Here is a 21,692-nt window from a genome sequence, read left to right as displayed (position 1 = left end):
CCTCTGCGGGAGGGTCTCACTGAGCAATGGCCGAATGAGCAATGGCCGAATGAGCAATGGCCGAATATCGGAATATCGGCTGCACCCAGGAACGCTTGCTTGACCCTGCTGCTGCCGGTGCCCCGAGACCGAGGCCACGTGCCAGCCCGTCCCAGAAAATGTTCGCGAGACAGTGTAGCAGCAGCGTCTCAGGGATTATGGAAAATCACAAAACACATCTGGCACCAGGCTTCACCCTCAACGATCTTGCCCCAGCACCAGCGAATGTGGACGCCTCTGAGGTCTGCTGGGACCAGGTGGCTTCAACAGTCTCTACCAAATGTCCTTCCAGCAGTGGAACCGCTTTTCCCCGTGTGGCCTGAGGACCTCCCAGACCCCACTCTGTTCCTGGGGATTCGCCCTTCCCACCAGAGCACCGCCAGGTATAGAGCTGCAGGGTTGCAGCCTTTGCGCTCCCCTTGTTTACAGTCTTAATGGAATTTAAACCCTCTCCTTTCTTCCTTCTCCCTTTTTAGTTTAGTCCCTGTGGCTGTTTCCAAGTTTCCACTTTCTCTCCAGCTGCTTTTGGGGAAGCGTGCTTTTCTTGTATTCTCCCCACCCCACCCCCATCTCTGTTCTCTTTCCGCCCGCAGAAGCACCTCCCTTCCCGAGGCTTCTCGCTCCCCACGTTCAGCTCTCCGAGCCGCGTACCTGCTGAATTCTGTGGTTCAGGTTGTGCAGATTGTTGTGTTAATCCTCCAATCAGTTTTCTAGGTGTGTAGGATGGTTTAGTGTCGGTCTGGCTGTATTTCATGGACGGGAGACACACAAAAAGCTTCCATGCTGTTCCATGATCTTGGCTCCTCCCCCTCCAGAAACAAACTTTAAAAAAATGTTTGTTTATTTGTTTGTTTATGAGAGTGGGGGGGAGAGAGAGAGGAGAGCGAGAGCACAAACACGGGAAGGGCAAAAAGGAGAGGGAGACAGAGAATACCAAACAGGCTCTGTGCTGTGACGTGGGGCTTGAACTCACAAACCATGAAATCATGACCTGAGGCAAAATGAAGATTTGCATGCTTGACCAATTGAGCCATCAGGCATCCCTCTAGAAACAAACTTTTTATTTATGGTCAATTTATTTTCCACTAAGGTGCCAAGGTAAGTCAGTGAGAAAAAGGATGGTCTTTTCAATAAATTATCTGGGATATTTAGATATCTACATCAAAAAGATGAATTTCAACCTTTTCCACAAACACAGGAATTACTTCAGAATAGATTGAAGACCCTAATTCAAGAGCTCACATGAGAAAACTAGTAAAAGAAACGTTGGAAATAATTTTCTTGACCTTGTTAGGAAGGCAAGAATTTCTGACGACAGAAAAGGCAAAGTCATAAAATGAAAAAATTGATAATTTGGACTTCATCAAATTTCAAAATTTTACCACTTCAAAAGACATCATTTTAAAATCGAAAGATAAGGTGCAGACTAAGAAAATACTTGTGAATTACCAATAAAAGTATCCAGACTATGTAAAGAACTCTTACACTTGATAGTAAGGAGATAAGCAACACTTTTTTAAAAATGGGAAAAATGGGGCCCCCTGGGTGGCTCAGTGTGTTAAGTATCCAACTTGATTTTGGCTCAGGTCATAATCTCACAGTTGGTCATGACATTGAGCCCCGCCTCAGGCTTCATCTTGGGCATGGAGCCTGCTTAAGATTCTCTTTGTCCCTCACTCTCTGTCCCTTCCCTGCTCAAGCTCTCCAAAACAAACAAACAAACAAACAAATAAAATGGGCAAAATGTTGAATAGATATTTTGGCAAGATATACTTGCCAAGTGACTAATAAGCATATGAGAAGATGATCAACAGCATTTTGTTATTATGGAAATGAAAAGTAAAACAACAATGATATACTACTTCATACCCCCTAGAATAGCTGTAATAAAAAAGCCAGATAACAACAAGCATTAGCAAGAGTATAGAGAAATAGGGATCCTCACAAATGGTGGAGATGTAAAGGTAGTCTCCTTGAAAAGCAGTTTGGCATTTCCACCTCTAGGAATCGACCCAAAAGAAATACAAACATATGTCTTCTCAAAGACTTGTACATAAATGTTCATAGCAGTATTATTCATTACAGCCCAAAATGGAAACAAGTGGGCTGCCCTTCAGAATTGTTTTAACTTGAGGGGCACCTGGATGGCTCAGTTGGTTAAGCTTCCAACCGGCTCAGGTCATGATTTCACCGTTCGTGAGTTTGAGCCCCATGTCAGGTTCTGTGCTGACATCAGAGCCTGGAGCCTGCTCAGATTCTGTGTCTCCCTCTCTCTCTCTGCCTCTCTCCCACTCGTACTCTGTCTCTCTCTCGTAAAAATAATAAAATCAAAAAATTTTTAAACTTGAAAAAAAAAAGAATTGTTTTAACTTGAAGCAATTTTGCTTGCTACAGATGTAAATGCAGGCAACATTTGTGCAGCTGTTGCTGAAGGGGGTCCATCCAAATTGTATCAAGAAGTTCTTTTAGAAAACATTATCCAAAAGGTACAGCTGTCTAGAACATCTGAAAACGTTCCAGGTCCATACTATCTAGACAGTCTGAGTTCCATAAGAATCAACCTATTAAAGATACCACCAATTTGGAGTGTAATTCATTTTATTTTACTGATTATATCACATTTAGACATGTTTGAACTGGTATGGTCCAACCAATAACCTGTTGATTAATATCTTGAACATGTGGAAGTAGCTCACAGTGTAGTAATTTCCAGGTCTCTAATTGTCTGCTTGGGGTAATAATATGGCTTCATTCTGCTTGTCCCCTGAGCACCTTCATTTATGCAAAGAAGCCCCCCCTTATCTTTTCTTTCCAAGTGGTTTGCCCAACAAACATGACTTGAACAAAAGCCTATAAACTTTACAGCATACCTTTTTGGCAGTATTCTGTCTGTTACCTTGACACAGGTCCTAGAGCAGCAAACAAGCTGACATTATACCCATGTACATATTTATATGAACTTGTACTCCTTGTGTCATTTATGAAAAACTTTTCCCATCACTTTAGAACTCATTGGTCTCCCTGAAGTCACTTCCTACTAGAAGTGTGACTCATTTTGATATATCATTATAAAATGCCTACCTTTGCTGCCTAACACGTATATTCTCTGAAAGACAAACACGGTAAGCTACTTGAAGTACTTTACCTACTTCCTGTCTGCACCTCCATAACACAAATAATGTGCTAGCACATAGATATTGAAAGTCCACAATCTCTTTTCTCCTGGAATGCATCCTTTTGCTTCTCGGTACATATATCTTTGGAGTTTGTGACAGTACAATCAAGAACTCATCCTTGTCATTCATAAGAGATATTATTGATTACTGTTGCTGGTTTCCCCTTAACTAGGAAATGTTCATGTAACCTTTTAATTGGATTTGCCTTACATCAGCATTTATACACTTTTTTCTTAAGGCATTATTGGTGGCCCAAAATTATGAAGTAATGCAGACTCTGGAAGCATTATTAAAAGCTCCAGATGGCAAATACCTAATGTTTTGGGGAATGGAGGCCAAGAAACTCTGAAAGCATTATGGAACTCCTAAGGACTATGATAAGGTGATTAAGACACTTACATCTGGTGCAAAATTTAAAGAGGTTCCCTGGGGCAGCTGGGTGGCTCAGTCCATTGAAAATCTGACTCTTGATTTTGGCTCAGGTCATGATTCCAGATTTGTGAGATTGAGCTCTGCATCAGGCTCCCTGCTGAGCATGGAGCCTGCTTAAGATTCTCTCTCTCTGTCTCTCTCTCTCCCCCTCTCTCTCCCTCCCCTCCCTCTCTTGCCCCACCCCCACCCCTCTCCCCTACTCTTGCTCTCTCTTTCTAAAAAGAAAAAAGAAAAAAAATCCTCCTCCCAATAGCTACAAATACCATCTATACCTGATTAGGATAAACTTTATAAGAAATGAGCAAGGTTTATTTAAGGACCATGTACCTTCACTAAATGACCAGAAAAAAAAATACAAATAAATGGTGAGTGTATAAAATCTCTGAATGGGAAGACTCAATTAGTGTCGATGTCAGTTTTCAAATGATTTTTTTAGGGAAAGCAATACTTAACAAAATTCTAACAAAACTCATCATGACAGTTTATGTTAGAAATTATGGCATGGTTATGAAAAAGAAAAGTATATCAACAGAAAATACCTCATTTTATGTAAATCAACTCATGGGCAGAAAATTCTTTAGAACAAGATAATGTCTATTTTAATCAGTAGGAAAATGATGGCTATTCATTAAATGATTTCGTGTCTTACAACACAAGATAAATGTTCAGATTAAATAAAAATAGGATTTATGAATACATGAAAATACTTGTGACAGGAACACTCTGTTAGAAACAAAACATAGAAACCATAAAATGAAATGTTGACTCATCTGATCACCTAAAAATTAAATTCTAAAATATGAAGAAAAACCATAAATAGTTTTTTTATAAGTGACAAGGCTTCTATTTTATGATTTCAAATCAATCATACATTAAGACCTCCTTTGTTGCTCAAGAACTTTGGAATTGCTGAATGTAGAATAAAATCAACTCCATAATTATACACCAAAACAAAGAGAGGAATCCTCTCCTGATCACAAACTGAGGAATTCAGCAAATGGAAAACAGGCCACAGATGGAAAATGATGTAAAGACAACATATTAATATTTATTAATCATTGAGAGTTTTCAGTAATAAGCCCATGACAGTCAAAGATGAAAATGTAAAATTCAATATATTTCCTTCTGAAGGTGATTTCTGAAAATAGTTGTGCATCACCTAGAATTCTATTCCTCATTCATATCCCAGATGAACTTCAAGGGAAAATCTTTCATATTCTTTTGGAAAATCTTGTCAAACCTTTCATTCTGCTCAACAGTCATGTAATTTTTCCAGTCTCCAATGGTACCTGGAGGAAAAGCAAACAAATTGTTTCAACGAAGACTCTGGGATGAGGGGGCATGATGCCCTAGTGTTGGGAGAAACACCATTGTTTACACTTCCATTTTCCTCCCCGCTAAGGCCCCAGTTGCTCCTGCACATGAGCATGCCCTTCCTCTCCCACCTGATGGCAAGAGGGCACACAAACTCATCACAGTAAATATGATGTGATTTAAGATAGCTAGCCCAACTCCTTAGCTGTCAGCCACCTGGAAAAGGAGAAAACTCATGCAACTACTTTACTATTTTGTTCCAGGCTAGCATGGGCTATTAGAGTTCACAGGAGTCCTTTAAAAGTTTCAAAAATCAGATGTCCCTGGGCAAATATTTACTGATAAGAACATGGATGCTCAGAGAATTTTTAAAATATAGCCCAAGTTCTTACAGTTTTGAATGGCTCCCCTGTAACTCTTCCATCTGTACCCACAGAGGCTTATTAAAGTTTTACATTAAACTTATAGACACAGGAGGAGTCAAGATGGCAGAGAAGTAGGGGGACCCGAAGTTCCCTCCTCCCTCAAACATGGCAGTATTGAGGCCAGAAGACTGGGAATCCAGGAATCCAGGCTACAGAGTGACAGAAGCATCTCCAGAGGCCCACGGGGACAACTTGGCAGGCCATAGGTGTGTGATTGCAAATTGGGAGAGATAAAATGGGGGGGGGGAGCGTAGGCACAGAGGGAGGGATCCCCTTCAGTGGAGAGACAAAAGGAAGAGAAAGAGAAACTGTGGAAGTGTAGGAATGAATTTGGACAAGAGAAAAACCACAGACCGGGGGGCCCCTGGGTGGCTCAGTCGGTTAAGCGTCTGACTTCGGCTCAGGTCATGATCTCGCTGTTGTGAATTCGAGCCCCGCGTCGGTCTCTGTGCTGACAGCTCAGAGCCTGGAGCCTGCTTCTAATTCTGTGTCTCCCTCTCTCTCTGCCCTTCCTCCACTCACACTCTGTCTCTCTCCTTCAAAATAAACATTAAGAAAATATTTAAAAAACCCCAAAACCACAGACCGGGGAATGGAAAAAAAGGAAAAAGAACCAATTTCTACCTCATTCTAAGGCTGCGGAGCTTTGTTTGGACTGGAGCCTGCTGTCCTGCTCATGCACCTGAGGAGAAGTGGAGCCAGCCCCAGCTCTCGAGCTGACAGGTGCAGTTGGAGAGAGCTATCCTCTCCCTATAGTGCTGTGGGAAGGAGTCATATAGCCTCCAAGGACAAAAGAGCCTGCAGGTGCCTGCTGGTCAGAGACCCTTTGTCAGCTGGCTGGTGGAGTGACCCTACCCTGGGACGGGAGGGATTGCAGGAAGTGAGATCCTTTAAGACATGGGGGTTGAATCCCAGTCTAGCGCCTGGGAGGCACAGGAGACTGGAGCAGGGCAAACCAGTGGCTTGTGCCCATGTGGCAATGTGAGGAGTCAGAAGCCCTTTGTTGGCTGGCTTGACGGAGTGGCACTTCCCCGGAACCAGGCTGTGCAGAGAAGGATCCTTTAAGACATTGAACAAACTGACCCACTTGCACCGGCAGGGCACTGTGAGGATAGCCTGAAAAGAGTGGTTTGGGACTCCCAGTCTGGTGGGGAGAGGCTGGGGTATCCCATTTATCTCCCCATCACCAACAAGGTGGGGCTTCAGGAAATGGACAAGGAGCCCACAGTGGAGGCAGGACCTGCCTATAGGAAACCATGCCCCTCTACACCTGGTAACTATGTATCTACTGGAGCAAGATGGACACCGGAGGGAATCATACCGCCCCTCCTCCAGACCAGCACAGCCACCAGCCCCAAGGCACTGGCAGATATAGGTCCAGCGTTTTTGCATTTTCTGAATTGGTTCTTGGTCAATTCTATTGTGTGTGTGTGTGTGTGTGTGTATAATTTTTTTTCTTATTCCTTTCTTTCTCTTATTCCTTCCCTTGTCTATTCTGGTTATTCTGGTTGTTGGTTTGTTTAATCAGAAATTTTTTAAAAATTTTTAACATTTGTTTATTGTTGAGAGACAGAGAGAGACAGAGCACAAGCAGGGGAGGGGCAAAGAGGGAGGGAGACACAGAATCTGAGGCAGGCTCCAGGCTCTGAGCTGTCGGCACAGAGTTCGACATGGGGCTCGAAACCAAAAACCCCGAGATCATGACTGGAGCCATTGTAGGATGCTTAACTGACTGAGCCACCCAAACGCCTCATGCAGACATTTTTAATCTATTCTTTTTATACATCTTCTGTATCTCCTTCTTCATTATTTTCCTCTCTCTCTGTCTCTCTCTCTGGGTTAGACTGTATAGTTTCTCTGATTCTCTGCCCAGTCAATTTTTTTTTCCTTTCCTTTTTCCCCACCCCTGTCATTTCTCTCTTTGTATGGGATAAGGTTTCTTCTACCACCTCCACCTTTTTAAAATTTTTTCCAGAGTTACTTCAATGAACAAATCAAAGCACACCTGGTGGAGGGTCCAAAACATCACTACAAGTAGGGAGATAAAGCAACCAAAGTGACAACAGAGAGCAAGAAACATACTCCAAAAAACACCTCCTGAAGGGCCAGGCCCTGGACAGTGTATGACCCCTTTTTAATATAAAAGTGCTCACAAGTGCAGGACATACTATTAAAACACATATGGGACAGAAAACTAGCCAAAATGACAAAACAGAAGAATTCTCCTCAAAAGAAATTCCAGGAAGAAATAACACTAGAGAATTGCTAAATGGATGCAAACAATATATCTGAGCAAGAATTTAGAATAATAGTCATAAGATTATTGCTGGACTTGTAAAAAGCATAAAAGACAGCAGAGAATCTATTGCTGCAGAGATCAAAGAACTAAGGAATAGTCATGATGAATTAAGAAATGCTGTAAATGAAGTGCAAAATAAATTAGATGCAGTGAAATCAAGGAGGGAGGAAGTAGAGGGGAGATTAAGTGAAATAGAAGATAAAATTATGGGAAACAATGAAGCTGGGGAAAGAGAGATAAGAAAAATACTAGACCACAAGGGAGAATTAGAGAACTAAGGGATTCAATGAAAATAAAATAATATCCATATCATAAGAGTTCTGGAAGAGGAAAGAGAGAGAAAGGGACAGAAGGTTTATTTGAACAAATTATAGCTGTGAACTTCCCTCATTTGGGTAAGGAGGCAGACATCCACATTCAGGAAGCACAGAACTCCCTTCAGATTTACCAAGAATTGGTTTTCTGCAAGGCATATCATAGTGAAACTGGCAAAATACAAAGATAAAGAGAGAATTCTGAAAGCAGCTAGGGACAAATGGGCCTTCATCTACAAGGGTAGAAACATAAGGATAGTAGCAGACCTAACCACTGAAACTTGGCAGGCCAGAAGGGAGTGGCAGGAAATATTCAATGTGCTTAATACAAAAAGTATGCAGTCAAGAATGTTTATGCGATAAAGCCTTTCCCATACAAACAAAAACTGAAGGAGCTCATGAACTAAACCAGCCCTGCAAGAAATCCTAAGGGGGACTCTGTGAGTGAAATGCTGTGAAGACTACAAAGGACCAGAGACATCACCACAAGCATGAAACCTACAGACAACACAATGACACTAAATCCATATCTTTCAATAATAAGTCTGAATGAAAATGGACTAAATGCTCCACTCAGAAGACATAAGGTATCAGAATGGACAAAAAACCCAAGATCCATCTGTATGTCACCTACAAGAGACTCATTTTAGAACTGAGGACACTTTCAGATTGAAAGTGAGGGGTTAGAGAACCATCTATCATGCTACTGGAAGTCCAGAGAAAGATGGAGTAGCCATACTTCTATCAGACAAACTAGATTTTAAACTAAAGGTTGTAACGTGAGTTGAAGAAAGACATTATATCATAATTATGGGTCTATCCATCAAGAAGAGCTAACAATTGTAAATGTTTATGCCCCCAACTTGATACACCCAAATACATAAATTAATTAATACCAAACAAAAGCAATCTTATTGGTAAGAATATGGTAATTGCAGAGGACTTTAACACTCCACTTACAACAATAGACAGATCATCTAGGCAGAAAATCAATAAAGATACAATTGCCTTGAATGACACACTGGACTGGATGGACTTGACAGATATATTCAGAACTTTTCATCCAAAAGCAGCAATATACACATTCTTTTCGAGTGCACATGGAATGTTCTTCAAGGTAGATCACATACTGGGTCACAAAAGAGCTCTCAATAAATATATAAGAATTGAGATCATACCATGCATATTTTCAGATCCCAATGCTATTAAACTTGAAATCAACCACAAAAAAATTTAGAAAGCTTCCAAATGCATGGAGGTTAAAGAACATCCTACTAAAGAATGAATGGATCAACCGGGCAATTAGAGAAGAAATTAAAAAATATATGGAAGCAAATTAAAATGAAAACATGACAGTCCAAACCCTTTGGGATGCAGCAAAGGCAGTCCTAAGGGGAAAATACATTGCAACCCAGGCCTATCTCAAGAAGCAAGAAAGGTCCTAAATACATAACCTAATTGCACACTTAAAGGAACTAGAAGCAGAAGAGCAAAGAAACCCCAAAACCAGCATAAGAAGAGAAATAATAAAGATTAGAGCAGAAATAAAAAGTATAGAATCCAAAAAAGGAATAGAACAGATCAATGAATCTAAGAGCTGTTTGTTTTTGAAAAAATGAACAAAATTGATAACCGCCTAGCCAGACTTCTAATTAGAAAAGAGAGAGAACCCAAAATAAAATCATGAATGAAAGAAGAGAGATCACAACCAACACCATAGAAATAAAACAATTCGAGAATACTGTGAAAAATTATATGCCAAAAAACTGGACAACCTGGAAGAAATGGACAATTTTCTAGACACCCACACACTACCAACACTCAAATGGGAAGATATAGAAAATTTGAACAGACCCTTAACTAGCAAAGTTAGTTAATTTCTGAGATCAGGAACATGACAGGGCTATCCACTCTCACCACTGTTGTTTAACATAGTGTTGGAAGTCCTAGCCTCAGCAATCAGACAACAAAATGAAATAAAAGGCATCAAAATTGGCAAAGAAGAAGTCAAACTTTCACTTTTTACAGACGATATGATACTGTACATGGAAAACACGAAAGACTCCACCAAAAAGTTGCTAGAACTGATACATGAATTCAGCAAAGTCGCAGGATACAAAATCAATGTATATTAATTGGTTGCGTTTTTATACACCAATAAACAAGTAACAGAAAGAGAAATCAAGAAATTGATCCCATTTACAACTGCACTGAGAACCATAAAATATCTAGGAGTAAACCTAACCAAAGATGTAAAAGAGCTGTATGATGAAAACTATAGAAAACTTATGAAAGAAATTGAAAGAAGACAAAAGAAATGGAAAAACATTCCTCGCTTATGGATTAGAAGAACAAATATTGTTAAAATGACAACACTACCCAAAACAATCTACACATTAATGCAATCCCAATCAAAATTGCACTGGCATTTTTCTGAAATCTAGAACAAACAATCCTGAAATTTATATGGACCCACAAAAGACCCAGAATAACCAAAGGAATGTTGAAAAAGAAAACCAAAGCAAGAAGCATCAAAACCCCTGACTCTACAACAAAGCTGTAATCAACAGGACAGTATGGTACTGGCACAAAAACAGACACGTAGATCAATGGAATAGAATATAGAACCCAGAATTGGACCCACAAATGTATGGCCAACTAATGTTTAACAAAGCAGGAAAGTGTATCCAATGGAAAAAAGATAGTCTCTTTAGCAAATGGTGCCGGGAGAACTGGACAGCAACATGCCAAAGAATGAACTGGACCACTTTCTTACACCATACACAAAAATAAACTCCAAATGGATGAAAGACCTGAATGTGAGACAGGAAAACCATCAAAACCCTGGAGGAGAAAACAGGCAACAACCTCTTTGACCTCACCTGCAGCTATTTCTTGTTTGACACGTCTCCAAAGGCAAGAGAAATAAAAGCAAAAATGAACGATTGGGACCTCATCAAGATAAAAAGCTTCTGCACTGCAAAGGAAACAATCAACAAAACAAAACTAAAAGGCATCTGACGGAATGGAAGAAGATATTTGCAAATGACATATCTGATAAAGGGTTAGTATCCAAAGTCTATAAAGAACTTAGCCAACTCAAAACCTGAAAAACAAATAATCCAGTGAAGAAATGGGCAGAAGACATGAATAGACACTTTTCCAGTGTCTATTCAAAAAATACATCCAGATGGCCAACAGACACATGAAAAGATGCTCCATGTCACTCATCATCAGGGAAATACAAATCAAACCACATTGAGATACCACCTCACACCAGTCAGAGGGGCTACAATTAACAATTCAGGAAACAACATATATTGGTGAGGATGTGGAGAAACAGGAACCCACTTGAACTGTTGGTGGGAATGCAAACTTGTGCAGTTGCTCTGGAAAACAGTGTGGAGGTTCCTCAAAGAATTAAAAATAGAACTACCCTATGACCCAGCAATAGCACTACTAGGTATTTATCCAAGGGATATAAGTATGCTGTTTGAAAGGGTCGATGTTTATAGCAGTGCCTTCAACAATAGCCAAATTATGGAAAGAGCCGAAATGTCCATCAACTGATGATGGATAAAGAAGATGTGGTTTATATATAATGGAATACTACTTGGCAATGAGAAATAATGAAATCTGGTCATTTGTAACAACGTGGATGGAACTGGAGGGCATTATGCTAAGTGAAATAAGTCAGTCAGAGAAAGACATATCATATGTTTTCACTCATATGTGGAACTTGAGAGAAACTTAACAGAAGACCGTGGGGGAAGGCAATGGGAAAAAATAACTTCAAACACAGAGGGAGGCAAACCCATAAGAGACTCTTAAATACAGAGACAAAGGTGAGGGTTGATGGGTGGGGGGGGGCGCAGGGGAGAGGGGAAAATAGGTGATGGGCATCTCACCTGTTGGAATGAACACTGGGTGTTGTATGTAAGCGAAGAATCACGGGAATCTATCACCGAAACAAAAAGTACACTGTATACAATGTATGTTAGCTGACTTGATAATAAATTATATTTAAAAAGTTATAGACACAGAGATGTGATGACAAATGCGTGTAGATAGAAGGAAAGGCAAGACAAGAAACACTGATTGTAAAAGCACTCTGAAATAAACAAATGACTGAAACAAACTGAAATACTAACAAAACTGAAAACACAAAGGAAAACCATGTAGGAGTGGTAAAGTTAGTGCAAATGATGTTCCTTTAGATAAAATGTAAGAGAAAAGTACATGTCTATGGAGAAGAAACATATGGGAATGTGCTTTACTTCCACAAGGAAAATTGGCTCCTCCTCCTTGTCTTCTTAGCTATTTGAGTCTCTCATTTTCAGGTAAGTTAAAGATGTATAAACACAGAAAAATTTATTTTTTCAAGGGAAAACAAACTTCAAGTGCAATGATGATGGCAGCTGAGAAGGGATGTGGTCTATTACAAGACAGGGTGTTCTGAGCATAACAGGAAGGGAATGTCTCCACTTTAGGTTGGCTCCGAGTTACCAGTGCTTCACATTTTTTAATTGAGCAGGTAAAGATATATGAAGAGACCAGGTGACGGAAATACTGAGAGAAATCAAAGCCAATATTTATTACTACTTGAAAAAGAGGCATGGAACCCTATGATTAAGTGCAAAATTTATGTCTATAGTTCTGTATTATAGATGTTCCATGTACTAAGATAGAAGATCATAAATATAACTTAGAATGATTATACAAGTAACAAAAATATTAAAACATGGTGAAATTTATCAGTTACAGGAAGGAGTCATTCACTTAAAAACTCACTCATCAGAGGTATGAGATATTATAATAAATGAGAGAAACTTACACATTTTTATGAGGTTTACTAGAGGACACATGATAGTCCTGTGCAATAACAAAAGATCAGTGAATGCATGTTGTTAATTCAGCCCTGGGGAGACTCAGGGATAAATCACAGAAATGGAAGGGCAGTCATTGTTGGCCAACAGCCCCAGCATTGCCTCATCATCATGTGCCGATCCCATGCTAATGGAAGGAAACAATCTAACAGTAAATGAACAACCATTTTGTGGCAGACATTGTACTGGCATTGGTAGATTTCCAGGGGCCATGGAGAAGGCCTTTTGATTTTAGGCTATTCATCAGATACATTCACTTACATTATATAGTCTCTTGAAGAGCAACAAGAAGAAATCATGGAAAATCATTTGTCTAGTGACGGGAACTGGGCCATAAGGGTCCATGTTAGAAAAGTGAGCCAGGAAGCTTAGAAGCTACACTTGGTTCATTTGTGACACAGTACAATACAGACATTCACTGTTCAACCTCACCTTTGCGAAGGAAATGACCTTTTTCTTGTATCCCAAATTGGTCCTTTAGTATATTGTCATAATTTGCCCGTGGGTCTAACTTCATGTTCTCAAACATGGCCTGGCTCACCACAGTATCCATGTCCTCATCACTTAATTCTTTCCCCAGAAATTTGCAGACTTTTAACATAGAACCTCTGAGATCCTGAAATAAATCACAGTATGATAAATTATGCATGTTATCACAAAGAAGACTTATACAAGTGTCATAGATAAATATCATTATGGGAGTGAACATCGTAGGTGCTTAGGTTGCTTAGAAAGTGGAGCTGTTCCTTGAGATGTGACTTGCTTATTCCCTCTTGATAAATTAATCCATCACTTTTCCACTGTTTGAGAGCACATTTGGGTTCATTTTGAGAACACTCATATTTTGTTTTATCTGTGTTACCGGCAAGTATTTGGGGAGTAGCTACTAAATGACAGACACTGCCCTGTGTGATGGTGCGAGTGAACAGAGATACAACTGGGGATGAATCCTAGGAATTCAGTACAAGGACCTTTGGGAAAGACTAATTGTGTAACAGAACTCAGAATATTTCAATAAAGACAAGAAATTTGTTCTGGGAATTAAAGCAAAAATGGGAATTTTCTAGGTAGACAAACTAAAGATATGGAGTCTAGAGAAATGAAAGAATATCTGCAACATTGTGGTTGCGTAGAAGTTGTGAGATAACAGGTCACAGGACAGTTAGAAGTTCAATTTCCGTAGAGCTAGTGGAAACTGGCTTTGGATGAGAATATGGGAGATGAGGGTGGAAGCAATAGCGGGATCATATCGTGAGGAAGGTTTCAAGGCGAGCCAGACACTGAATCTCTATTTGGTAGGTGATATGGACTCAACAAGAAAGTCTAGGCTTAGTATCATGCTCTGGGGCAGGTGTAACAGACTAGTGACAAATACTCAGGATGGAGACGTCCTTAGGAGAGCTTGCCTCTCAGCTCTTTCTCTTCTTCCCTGCTAAGAGTTCACCTGGTGATGTTCTGGCATTAGTGCCCAGTCCTGATTCAGTAATTATTCTGATTGATCCATGATCCTCAAAGCAATTCTATTGTCTCTACAAGAGATTATTCTCATTGGTCATATGACCCAATTTTGGCATTGAAACAGAAGGAGGAAGTCAAGGGGCTCCTGGGTGGCTCAGTTGGTTATGTGCCTGACTCTTGATTTCAGCTCAAGTCATGATCTCATGGGTCATGGAATTGAGCCCTGCCTCCGGCTCTACACTGATTGATCTGAGCCTGCTTGGGATTCTCTCTCTCTCTTTCCCTCCCTCCCTCCCTCTCTCTATGTCCCTGCACTGTTTATGCTCTCTTACTCTCTTTCTCAAAATAAACTTTTTTAAAAAAGAAAGAGGAAGTCAAAGAGAAGTTACTAAGTATGATTTTCCTCCTAGAGAAAAAGTAGAAATAAAGCAGGGCAAGAAGGCCCCTTTATCCCAGTTCCCTCTCTTTCTGCCTTACATGTTATCATCTGAGGACACAACTACAACTGCCTTGCTACCATGATGGGAGACATCCTTGCCACACCAAATATGATACAAAAGAAAGACAGATAATGCTGGGACATTCTTGACTGCTTAGCGGTAACACTCAGCATAAGGGTAGCCTTCCTCTGGGATTCAGTCAATAAACAACAGAAGTTCCTACATTTTAAGCCGATTAGAGTTGACTGTACTGGGTGCTGAATTATGTCTAATCATATGGAGGCATTTTCATTTAATTTTTCTGGGAATTTTTAATCATACACAATGCAGACAAGATTAAAGTTTCCCAAGAGATGCACCCAAGAATGATGAACATAACATTTAGAATGTTATTAGAATGAATAGTGCAGAAAATAGATTTCACAATCCATGAAAGAGAGACCAATAGTCTGACTCTAAATAATCAAACATATGCATATCATATACATACACAGATAATTCCTCACACACAGACGATTTTTGAAAAGAAACTTCCAGTATTAGCTGTAAATGAAAACCTGGCAAACAAAGTACAGAAGTGATACTGGAAAAATGTCTCCTGGTCCACTTCATCTGGGATCTCAAATTTGATATCGCCCTTTGGGTGTTCTGGGCATGAGCAATCAATACGTTCAGCCAGGCTACCTTACAGATTCTGTGAAGTCACTAATGTCACTTTTCTCACCTTTTTAAACTCCTCATACATCATGAACTCGATGTTGAAGAGGCTTTTGTGCTCATGCCAACCTTTGATGTGGTCAAACCAAAGGCTTCCCAGCACTGTGAGGAGAATAGATAGTCATTAAGTAAATGTGTTGAACACACTGAAAATGAGTTACAGTCTTAGGAGATGCAGGAGTCTTTAGTAACAAAGAAGGAAAAGGAAGTGTACAGGAAGTGTACTGCTAGAGTCCTGATTTCCCCTAGCACCTGGTTATGGGAGAACCATCAAGCTTCTACCAGAAAACAATTACATGAACTCAAGGAGAAATTAGTCTCTTAAAATAGACACAAAATCAACATAGGATGTGGTTAGAAAAACCAAGGAGGAAAATGGAGGAAAGAATCCTCTCCTTCTCACTCCTCCTGGTCTTCCCAAGCACATAGAACTTTTTCCTGGCTACATGGAACATATGGGCTCCCTGAGGAGTCACTTCTGCTCTGCACAGTACATTTGACACTAAACATAGCTCTCCTGTTCCATATCATCACCTCTACTTCAGAGGACTGGCTCCTGCTCAACCAGCTACAGTGGTGCCTCCTCACAAAAGGAAGTGTGGGGGGTGGGGTCCTGGCTTGCTTAGTGGATAGAGTATACAACTCTTGATTTCAGGGTTGTGAGTTGGAGTCCCATGTTGGGTGTAGAGATTACTTTAAAAATAAATAAAAGTGGCGCCTGAGTGGCTCAGTTGGTTAAGCATCTGACTTTGGTTCAGGTCATGATCTCATGGTTTTTGAGTTGGAGCCCCGCATAGGGCTCTCTGCTGTTAGCACAGAGCAGACTTCAGATCCTCTGTCTCCTTCTTCCGCCCCTCCCCACTAGCGTGCACTTCCTTTCTCTCTCACTCTCTCTCTCTCAAAAATAAACATTTACAGATAAATAAATATATAAAAATTTAATAAAAAAGAAACAAATATGGAATAGAACTTTATCAAATAGAAGCTCTTGGCAGCAGCCATTTGCAATATGCAGTGCAAAGCTCCAAACCTGTGATCTGAACTGAGATTCTTCTCACTGAGCTAGAACAGAAACCCCTGTGCTTATGAACCACTGTTTTCATAGCTAAATGTAAATATTCCTTTGTGATATGACTTTGTAATCTTGACAGTCTACTGAGAAGCGCAGGGGCATCATAATTTGTAACAATGGCAGGGCATGGTCATCTAGGACAACCCTACCAATGGCTTAATACATTGATTACTCACCCTCATTCAACTCTACTTCAGCTTCTTTTTTACCCTCTGTCATATTCACTAAGCTAAAACCTCACTGCAGGACAGCAAACTTATTACTTGCTTTATATAAATTTATTTACCTTTTCCTTCTAGAAATAGTTGCATGAATTCCTCAATGGTACTTGTAGTAGGTAATGGCATCTTCTTTGAAAAGTGAAAATATGAGCACATAACGTCCTTAGGGTTTCTGTATACATAAATAATCTGCAAAGAAAGGAAGTCTTCATTATTTCTGTTGCTTTCATTACATCATATTTTTACCCGAATACCTTCCAATTGGGTGAAGTATGTTTTTTTTTTAACTTTATAGTTTCCTAACTATGTCTTGTAGACATTCAGTGTTCTTTGTATTTTGGGTTTCCCCTTCTCTACATTGCGTCTCCCTCCATGATTGGCCTGTGGCTCTCAATTACTCCGCCAGACACACCTCTATCCATGGTACCCAACCAAAATAGGTGGAAGTATGAAAAGGTAGTGGTGAGGCCACTGAGAGCAGTGAAGGAATTGCTAGTATTGTAAGTGCACCTAGTAAGTAAGCTAATTAAAAAAATGAAAGGATATATAATCTAAAATGTGTATTATATTATAATTTACATTATAAAGTTAATTAAATGCACAGATATACACTCTTTCATTTTAATGGCTGTATATATGTGATCAGGAAAAGGGTACAAGGTAAAAATCAGATTCTCCATGATAAGAACAAAATGGCTATTGAAAAAAAAGCATGTCAAATGCCACATTTGCTTCAGCTTGATGAATGCAGTGTCAGTGTAATGAAAGGAAATGAAAGAAAAAGAGCAGTTATCTTTCAACAGCCATAGTCTCTTTCTTACTTTGGCTTTTTGTTCTTCAGGCCACTTGGAACCAAATAGTATGGGAGGGGGTAGTGAAGAGACGAGGAGATGGTCTTTTAACAAAATCCGTTTTGATCAGGGTACTCAAAATAGGGAACTCGAAAAACTGTCTCCAGATTCCCAGTGCTTTTTCGATGTTCATCAAAATAAATCAAGTTTAATATCTGCTGAAACCAGATGGTTCCTGTAAAACAATTATTTTTGTTTTCAATGATGTACAAATGTCTCCAAAATGCAGATAGAAGTGCCATCAGTATTTTAATAAGAGTTTGTTATTATAACATGTATAATGGTAATTTGGTCAGAATGGAATTTTTAATATATTAAAAATGCAGTATGAGTAAAAGAAAACAAACATTTTCTTTATTTTTCCTTTTAAGGAGATGCTACATTTGAAACTCTGTGGGAGTTTGTCGCACTAATTGATTCTTTGAATCCTCTGTGCTTTCTTCTGCTTCATATATGGGACTTTTAAATTACCTTCTATGTCTGCCTCTAGATTTCCTTCCACAAGCCCACTCATAGGACTTTAGGTAATATAAACAAAAAGAAAAAAAAAGGAATTTCACTGAAGGAGTCACTTTCCATTTTTTCCCCCTTCCCCATGTTTCCTACTGTGCACATGATGTCCACCTAAGGATATAGTGTTCATTATAAATCCCTAAGGAAAGCCCTGTGACCCACATGGAGACAGGAAGGGCAGGATGATGCCTAAAGTTGGGCGTTTCACTGTATGTAGGATGTGACACATTTTTCTGATGACTACTTCTCTTAATTCTAATTAAAGAGGACATTTGTCTCAGGATATTTGGGTGTAATTGCCTGCTTTAGATTTCTTACACTTAATTTACATGATTCATATAAAAATTAAGATTAAAGGTATAAGATTAAAACATACCCTCTATAAAGGTCATGGTTCAGATATATCCAGGCAATGTTCTTAAAAAAAAACTTACCCAACTAAAAATCGTAAGTCCCAGAAAGGTTCAAATCAACTTCCGAAATGAGAAAACCCACTGGCCCCTCATCAATTCCCATCCTAGCCTTCCTTCCTAAGACCATCCAATCACCCATGCTAAGCAGCAGCACCTGGTGAGCAAGATCATTTTTGGGTGCAGAAGCCTTGCTAGCAGGTACAGGTGGAGTGCAACTTATCTGGTCATCTCATTATCTTAATATTGGTGGTTTTAGTCCTCCAGTGTTGCACAGGGAAGACCACGACCACGTGTGCCTGCATGTTACCTCAGCTGGTAACTCAATGAGTTCAAATTCATGAAAACTTGTTATAAGGCTCTGGAAGGTTTCTTTCATCCTTTTGCTTTCCCAGATAAAAGATACTGCTTCTGCAGGAGGAATCACAGATTCAGGAGGGCTGACAGGTTTTCAATCATGGCACAGTTCTGCAGGGATTCAAACAATATGATGTAAAAATCTCTGCAGAGATTCAAAAATTCAGATATCTGTTTTCAGTTTCTTCTGCCACTCCCCCTTTTACACTTTTCCCAATCCCCCCCTCTCTCTTTCTCTCTCCCTCCCTCTCTCTCTGTCTCTCTCTCTCTCCCCCACTTCCCTCCTTTCCTTCCTTTCTTTATTTTTCTTGGCCTATTTGATAGTCAGGCGTTAGTGTAATGGGATACGAATTATTTTCTTCAGTTCATGCTATATTAATAACACTGATTCACCAAAGGCCCTCCCTCTCTGTTTGTCCATTTATTTTCATTTGCTGTTTCAATTCCTACTACTACCCCCACCACAGAAAAGCAGGTGTTGGGGTTTAAAGTGCATTCCTCATTGGAAAGTGTTCTTGTGGAACGTGTATTGTTGTATGTGTTTCTATTTCCTATCCATGTGCATCATTTCTTTCTGTTTGCCACTGTGTGCTGTGGTTTAATGTTCATTTACATGCTACATCTGATCCAATGTGCTTAATAGATGCTGTCTATGTTTCTGGGTGTGCATTCCTGCACTGACCTATCCATTTTCCACCAATGGACACCCCAACCCAAACAACACTGCCATGTATATCCTCATTCGTGTTCACTGTGTACCTGTATGAGATTTTCATAGGGACAAATATTCAGGAGAGGAATTGCCTGTTATAGGTGTATTTTAGTTGTCCAGGTAGTGCCATACTGCTTTCCAAAGAATGGCTGCTTTAAACTATTCTCCCAGGGGTAAAATGCTTATGCATATACATCTCTCTGCACTCCTTGCCATGTTCAGATTTACTCATTTTCTAATTTTTGTCAGTCTAGTAGATGTAAAGTAATATATCTTGTCTACCAACTTGGGGTTTTTTTGGTATTGGCGGAGGGTGGTTTTCTTCTGTAAATTTTCAGATTATTTCTTTGACTCTTTTTATTCTCAGATTGCTGCCCCACACTTGATTTGTAGTTCTAATATATGGTAGATAAAAAATATTTTTTTCATTGTAGACATAGCATGTATATTCTTTCTGTCACCTATTAACTTTGCCCAAATGATTCTTAGTGAAGCAAAACCCAAACTGCTTAACTTTGATGTAATTGAATTTATTAAAGTTTAAAGTTTTGCCTGTATTTTATTTTTTGTTTCAAGTTTTTTATTTCAATTCTAATCTTTTAACATAGAGTAATATTGGTTTCAGGAGTAGAAGTTATTGATTTATCAATTACAAATAAGAGCCAGTGTTCATCAACACAAGTGCCCTTTTTAATGCCCATCACCCATCTACCCCATTTCCCACACACCTCCCTCCATAAATCCTCAGTTTGTTCTCTATCATTAAGTGTCTCTTGTGGTTCGTTTCCCTCTCTATTCTCACCCCCGCCATGTGCTCATCTGTTTTATTTACTAAATTCCATGTGTGAATGAAATCATATGGTATTTGTCTCTCTCCGACTGGCTTATTTCACTTAGCATAATACACTCTAGCTCCAACCACATTGTGGCAAATGGCAAGATTTCATTCTTTTTGATGGTTGAGTAATACTCCATTGTATGTATAAAACATATCTTCTTTGTCCGTTCATCAGTCTATGAGCATTTGGCTCTTTCCATAATTTGGCTATTGTTGAAAATGCTAGTATAAACATTGGCATGCATGTGCCCCTTTGAATCAGTATTTTTGTATCCTTTGGGTAAATACTAGGAGTACAATTGCTGGGTCATAGGGTAGTTCTATTTTTAACTTTTTCAGGAAACTCCATATTGTTTCCACAGTGGCTACACCAGTTTGCATACCCACCAACAGTGTAAGAGGGTTCCTCTTTCTCTGCATCTTTGTCCACCATCTATTGTTTCCTGCACTGTGAATTTTAGCCAATCTAGCAGGTGTCAGGTGGTATCTCACTGTGGTTTTGATTTGTATTTCACTGATGATGATTAATATTGAGTATCTTTTCATGTGTCTGTTAGCCATCTGGATGTGTTTGGAAAAAAATATATTCCTGTCTTCTGCTACTTTCCTCACTGGATTATTTGTTTTTTTTTTTAAATGTTGAGTTTGATAAGTTCTTTATAGATTTTGGATACTAACCCTTTATCAGATATGTCATTTGCAAATACCTTCTCCCATTCCACAGGCTGCCTTTTAGTTTTGTTGTTTGTTTCCTTCACTATGCAGAAGTTTTTATTGTGATGAAGTCCCAATAGTTCATATTTGCTTTTGTTTTCCTTGCCTCTGCCGATGTGTGTGGTAGGAAGTTGCTACTGCTGAGGTCAAAGAGGTTGTTGCCTGTGTTGTCCTCTAGGATTTTGATGGTCCTGTCTCATATTTAAGTCTTTGATGCATTTTGAGTTCATTTTTGTGTATGGTATAAGAAAGTGGTCCAGTTTCATTTATCTGCTTGTTTCTTTCCAGTTTTCCCAAAACCATTTGATAAAGAGTCAGTATTTTTTTTTTACACTGGATATTCTTTCCTGCTTTGTCAAAGATTGACCATATAGTTGTGGGTCCATTTCTGGGTTTTCTATTCTGCTTCACTGATCTCTCTGTGTGTTCTTCTGCCAGTACCATACTACCTTGATCATTACAGCTTTGTAATATAGCTTGATGTCTGGAACTGTGATGTCTCCA

General features: G+C 39.5%; 1 protein-coding gene across 1 annotated transcript; it reads right to left on the bottom strand.

Annotated features, from left to right (window-relative positions):
- Window positions 1-4,670: 4,670 nt before the first annotated feature.
- LOC115514985 (amine sulfotransferase-like) lies at window positions 4,671-17,707 on the bottom strand (the record flags this gene model as incomplete). The annotated part of the gene is made up of 5 exons (XM_030317104.1): window positions 4,671-4,936; window positions 13,318-13,501; window positions 15,508-15,602; window positions 16,859-16,982; window positions 17,615-17,707. Coding segments are annotated over 5 exons (618 nt in total), but the record flags the coding sequence as incomplete, so codon positions are not given.
- Between the last annotated feature and the right edge of the window lie 3,985 nt (window positions 17,708-21,692).

Source organism: Lynx canadensis, chromosome B2, assembly GCF_007474595.2.
Source record: "Lynx canadensis isolate LIC74 chromosome B2, mLynCan4.pri.v2, whole genome shotgun sequence".
Classification (NCBI taxonomy): Eukaryota; Metazoa; Chordata; class Mammalia; order Carnivora; family Felidae; genus Lynx; species Lynx canadensis.
Note: the sequence above shows the minus strand (reverse complement) of the source record. Positions and strands in the feature narration are given on the sequence as shown.